Source organism: Cebus imitator, unplaced genomic scaffold (genome assembly GCF_001604975.1).
Source record: "Cebus imitator isolate Cc_AM_T3 unplaced genomic scaffold, Cebus_imitator-1.0 Scaffold783, whole genome shotgun sequence".
Lineage (NCBI taxonomy): Eukaryota > Metazoa > Chordata > Mammalia > Primates > Cebidae > Cebus > Cebus imitator.
In genome coordinates, this window is record NW_016108098.1 from 225,982 (window position 1) to 231,959 (window position 5,978).

Here is a 5,978-nt window from a genome sequence, read left to right on the forward strand (position 1 = left end):
GAAAAAAAAGAAAAGAAAGATGGGGGTCTTGCTCTGTCTCCCAGGCTAGAATACAGTGGTATAATCATAGCTCACTGCAGCCTCGAACTCCTGTGCTCAAATGATTCTCCCTCCTCAGTCTCCCACGTATTTAGGACTACAGGTGTGCACCACTATACCTGGCTAATTTTTTAAATTTTTTGTAGAGACAGACTCTCACTATGTTGCCCTGGCTGGAGAGAGATTTTCCTGTGGCAAATTTCGGCTTAAAAAAAAAAATAACTGAGACATTTAACAAGCTATGTTGGATGCACTATAGTAGTCAGCCTTTGAAGGAAATATATTATTTCATATACTTAACAAGTAACAGGACCTGTCACTTTAATATGAAATAGTCACCCTTAATTCTCTGCTTTTAGCTAGATGTTCAGAATACAAAATGAAAATTCATAATCGGATGTTTGGTTTTAAACTTTAGGGGTATCTGAGGAAGATGGAAAGGGAAAAATCAAGAAAAATGAGATGTGGGATAATTCTCCCCAACCAAGCCTACTTTTGTTCAAGTATCTAAACAAAATGGCAGAGAATGAGCTGAATACTAATTTTAGTATTAAAAGCAAAATCATTCTAAAACATAGTAAAAGCAAAGACATTATGTACCACCTGATAAAATGTGCTGTGAAGGACACAACATCACTTCATAGTATTCCTACCAAAATAAATAATCACAGGGAAACATCAGACAAACGCAAATCAACTGGCCTGTGTTCTTTTAAAACTGGAGAAGAGGCTTGCATGGTGGCTCACACCTGTAATCTCAACACTTTGGGAGGCCGAGGCGGGCAGATCAGCTGAGGTCAGGAGTTCAAGACCAGCCTGACCAACATGGTAAAACCCCATCTCTACTAAAAATACAAAATCAGTCGGGCGTGGTGACACATGCCTGTAGTCCCAGCGACTCAGGTGGCTGAGGCAGGAGAATCGCTTGAACCCAGAAGGTGGAGGTTGCAGTGAGCCGATACCACGTCACTGCATTCCAGCCTGGGCAACGAGAGCAAAACTCTGTCTAAAAAAAAAAAAAAAAAATGGCAAGGTGAGCTATTCCAGATAACATTGAAATATAATGAGTGTTCTAGAATTGGATGGTAGATCAGAAAACAAGAACTTTTGGTCTTTCATCATAAAGGACATCATGAAGCAATTGGTAAAATGCAAATAAGGTCTGTAGATTAAAAATAGTACTGTAGCAATGCTAATCTCTCTTTTAAGAGATGGGGTCTCACTGTGTCATTCAGACTAGCGTGCAGTGGCACAATCACAGTTCATGGCAGTCTGGAACTTCTGGGCTCAAGTGATCCTCCTGCCTCTAGCTTCTAGGATTGCAGGAATGAATTGTCATGCTGGGCTAATTTAGTTGTTTTGTTTGTTTGTTTTTGTTTTTTGTTTTTTGTAGTGACAGGGTCTCACTACGTTGAGAAGACTGGTCTTGAACTCCTGGCCTCAAACAATCCTGCCGTCTCAGCCTCCCAAAGTGCAGGGGATTACAGGTATGAGAGACCACCATTAAGGCCTAGCCATAATGCTAATTTCTAATTTTGCTGACTATACTAGGACCATGTAAGAGAATATTCCTAGTATCGAGAAATACATATTAAACTATTTAGGAGTATTATGAGAAAACACCAAACACTTGTTAACAAAAGAAAAAAAATATTTAGGAGTAAAGGGACATCCTGTCTGTAATTTACTCTGAAACAATTCAGAAAAATAATAATAGAGAATAATAAAGTAAACATGGTAAAATATTATCACTTGCTGAATCTGGATGAAACCCATCTGAGAATCTTTTGCTATTTTTACAAATTTCCTACAAGTCTGAAATTATACCTTTTATACAGTAAAAAGGGGAGGGGATGATTACTCTTTATCTCCCTAAAGACAGATCAGATTCATCTCCTGAGGTTACCGTTACAAAAAAACAATCACGTGGCCAGGCAGGTGTGGTGGCTCATGTTGTAATTCTAGCACTTTGGGAGGCCAAGCAGGGCAGGCAGCTTGAGTCCAGGAGTTCGATACCAGCCTGGGAAACATGGCAAAACCTCATCTCCACAAAAAAATACAAAAATTAGCTAGGCATGGGGGCATGCACCTACAGTCCCAGATATTCGGGAGGCTGAGGTGGGATGATCACTTGAGCCCAGGGAGGTGGAGGCTGCAGTGAGCCATGACCGCACCAATGCATTCCAGCCTGAGTAACAGAGTAAGAGCCTGTCTCAGAAAAAAAAGAAAATTAAAAACCATAATTCTATTTCATTTTATTTTTCAGACAGAGTCTCACTCTGTCACCCAAGCTACAGTACGGTGGCACAATCTCGGCTCACTGCAATCTCCACCTCCTGGGTTCAAGTGATTCTCCTGCCTCAGCCTCCTGAGTAGCTAGGATTACAGGCACATGCCACCACATCTGGCTAATTTTTGTGTTTTTAGTAGAGACGGGGTTTCACCATGTTGGACAGGCTGGTCTTGAACTGACCTCAGGTGATCTGCCCACCTCGGCCTCACAAAGCAAAGTGCCAGGGTCACAGGCGTGGGCCACCGTGCCTGGCCAAAAACAATAATTCAATAAAATATCATACCATATGAGGCACTGCTGAGAAAGCTGTTTGAAGTGAAATGTCTTTGATTAGTGGATGGATATTAAAATATCCTTTTTAGTAAAACCAAAACTGTTTTGGGAGGCAAGGGCTGGGTTACTAGCCAAAATACATATTAATAGATTTTTTTAAATACAATAAGCTTCATGGAGACAGGTCCCTTATCTGTCTTGTTCATCAATGCACTACTTAGAACAGTTCCTGACACACGCTAACAGTAATCAGTAATAATTAATATTTGAGTAATAATAAAAACGCAAGTGCTTTATGCTCATTTAACTCACTTAGTATTCACATCACCCCAGAAACATTTGGTAAATGAATTCGTACTTTTTGCAGGATGGTAATTAAAGTCAGTTCCTCGATAATGTAACATATGGGTTCCTAAAAATCAACAGACCGTAAAATTCTGCAATGAACACCACAGAACTCATAGGAAAAATGGGGTTAGAAGCACAACACTCAAAAACTTCATCAGTGACGCTTTTTTTTAAAAAAAAAAAAAAAAAGAAACCAAAGAAAAATGGTAGCACAGCTTTACACATCTTAAGCAATTAATAAATGCTCAAATATAACAATAAATATGGCACTTTACCTTGAAAAAGACCTGAAGTTTGCTTGTGAAGTGGGCATCAAAAGGGTTGCAGCTCATGAATTATTGTGAAGCGGTAGAAGGAAGGTTATCTGAAATCGGATTGAAAATTGTAACAACAGACGTAGATGGGTATGGTTTATAACCCAAGTGGTAAAATGAGGTAGCTGGCAGATGCCTGAGGTGTATGCATCTATCTATATGCATGTATTTTTATGCAGCTATTTTTAGAGGAGTGTAGTATCCTGCATTCACCTAGCACAATAATCAGCAAACTATTTTGATAAAGGGCTAGATAGTAAACATTTAGGCTTTGTGGGCCATTAGGTCTCTCTTGCAGCTATTCAACTCTGCAACTGCAGTGCAAAAGCAGCCACAGACAATGTAAATAAATGGGCATAGGTGTATTCCAATAAAACTTTATTTGCATGGCTCACGCCTATAATCCCAGCACTTTAGGAGGCCAAGGTAGGCGGATCACCTGAGGTCAGGAGTTCAAGACCAGCCTGGCCAATATGGCAAAATCCCATCTCTACTAAAAGAAAAAAAATTGAGCCAGGTGTGGTGGTGAATGCCTGTAATCCCAGCTACTCGGGAGGCTGAGGCATGAGAATCACTTGAACCCAGGAGGCAGAGGCTGCAGTGAGCTGAGATTGTGCCACCGCATTCCAGCCTGAGTGACAGAGTGAGAGTCCGTCTCAACAAAACAAAACAAGGATCAAAAACAAAACAAAAAAAAGAACTTTATTTACAAAATACAAGCCACTGGTTGGCAGGCCACAGTTTGCTGATCCCTGACCCTGCAAACAAAATCCCCCATATAAGCAAATGCAAATTTTGTTCTATGCTTCAAATTGTTCCCTGAAATATCAACCCTGTTGGAAAAAAATCCACATTTTCAAAGCAAGCATTACAGCAGAAATAAATGTGTAATGCTATCAAATAAACCAAAAAATAACTAATATAATTCAAATAAGCAAAATAATAAATCCAGTATTACTCAAAAATAATTTTTTAATTTAGATTTTATAAGTCAAATGTTACCCAAAAGTAAACTGAGCACTTCAAATGGGCAAAATGAAGACAACTAAGGATGCATTCTGATCACCGTCATTCAAAATCTGTGCATTAAATTATACACAATCTTTTTTAAAAGTAGGTAATACTTTCCACAATTCTGAACTAAAATTATCAGGCCCATTCACAAAGGCAAATATACCTTTTACAAGATCATCAAGCCACAAAAGCTACCATACAAAATGCACATTAGTAGCCAGGCATAGTGGCACATGCCTGTAGTCCCAGCTACTCAGGAGATTCAGGTAGGAGGATCACTTGAGCCCAGAGTTCGAGGATGCAGTGAGTTATAAGCTATGATCATCCCACTGTACTCCAGGCTGGGCGACAGAGCAAGTCATTGTCTCTTAAAAAGCACAATAATTATGCATTATTTGTCCAGAAATTAAGTTTAAAATTCTATGTTGACCTTCTTCCAAACAGAAAATGCTAACATACACAATATTCCTTTGCTTAAGCTGGTAATCCTCACATGGAATTCTCCCACAGTCTTCTTTGTCAAAACTGTACCTACACTCCAAGGACCAGATTCAAATGCTATCTCTCTATAAAGTTTTCCTTGGTCCCCACCAGAAATGTCTTTCTACTTTGAACTTCATGCAGCATTTATCACTTTATATTCTACACCAAAACTAATTGTGTACACGTCTTATTTCCTCTGATATACGGAAAATAAGACTAATCATTAACCATACTAATTGCCCTACCTGGAGTGCCCTCTCACAGCCAACCCTTAACAGCTAACTCATTCAAGACTCAATATAGATAATATCTCCTTTGCAAAACTTTCCTAGACATCCCCCAATGCTTTTTTTCATTTCTGATCCCTAGCACAATCAATATATTTCCATATTAGCACTGCTTTCTAATTGCTTATTTACTTATCAATCTCCTTCACTTGACTAAGAATGTCTTAAGGAGGCAGGAATTTTATTACCCTTGGCTTACCCTAGCAGTGCCATGCCTGGCCCCTAACTGATACTTAAGTATTTGATCAACTAATAAAACATTCCCCCAAAACAAGGAGTGCAGGATATATACATGTGAATACTACTGCCAGACCAATAATTTCTTAAACAAATATTGTATGCGACAGTTAACAAGAGTGCTGGACTACAGATACCGGAAATGGCTACTTCAAACTAAAACTGAGAGACAAAGTTTCAGAGACAGTATCTGAAAATAGCAGCTACAGTGCAAAATTCAAAGACTTTTCCCAGAGCAAAAAGAACAACTGGCTAGATACATAGGTCTTTTCAGACATACCATCTTCAATCATAAAAGGGCAGAAATATACTGGATATAGCAATCTTTCAAAATAGAACATATTCTAAGCCACAATAATTAAGAAACTTCCCAACAAAAATGTTTTTCCTTTCCAATAAATGTTTATGCAACCAGGTATACATGATACAATGGAAAACATTGGCAACAAAATACCTGTATCCTAACCAGGTAAGTTTTAGGGCAAAAAGATATAAACACATTGAATAAAGAAACTTTCCCTAACCCACAAAAGGCAGATAAGAAAAGGATCAACAGCCGGGTGCGGTGGCTCAAGCCTATAATCCCAGCACTTTGGGAGGCTGAGGCGGGTGGATCACGAGGTCAAGAGATCGAGACCATCCTGGTCAACATGGTGAAACCCCATCTCTACTAAAAATACAAAACATTAG

General features: G+C 39.0%; 1 protein-coding gene across 12 annotated transcripts in view; it reads right to left on the reverse strand.

The window, feature by feature from the left end:
- The window catches only part of LOC108297236 (transcriptional regulator ATRX), a 224,578-nt gene that overhangs the window by 211,303 nt on the left and 7,297 nt on the right, over positions 1 to 5,978 (reverse strand). For 4 of the 12 annotated variants that reach the window (XM_017519956.2, XM_017519954.2, XM_017519953.2 and 1 more), the window contains exon 2: positions 3,229 to 3,317. The exons of 6 other annotated variants lie outside the window; for them this stretch is intronic. In XM_017519956.2, coding sequence (XP_017375445.1) covers positions 3,229 to 3,266 — 38 coding nt within the window. In that variant the 5' untranslated portion in view covers positions 3,267 to 3,317. Of the gene's footprint in view, positions 1 to 3,228; positions 3,318 to 5,978 lie in introns of those variants that run through there. 2 more of the 12 variants (XM_017519960.2, XM_037735351.1) reach the window with 1 other exon arrangement.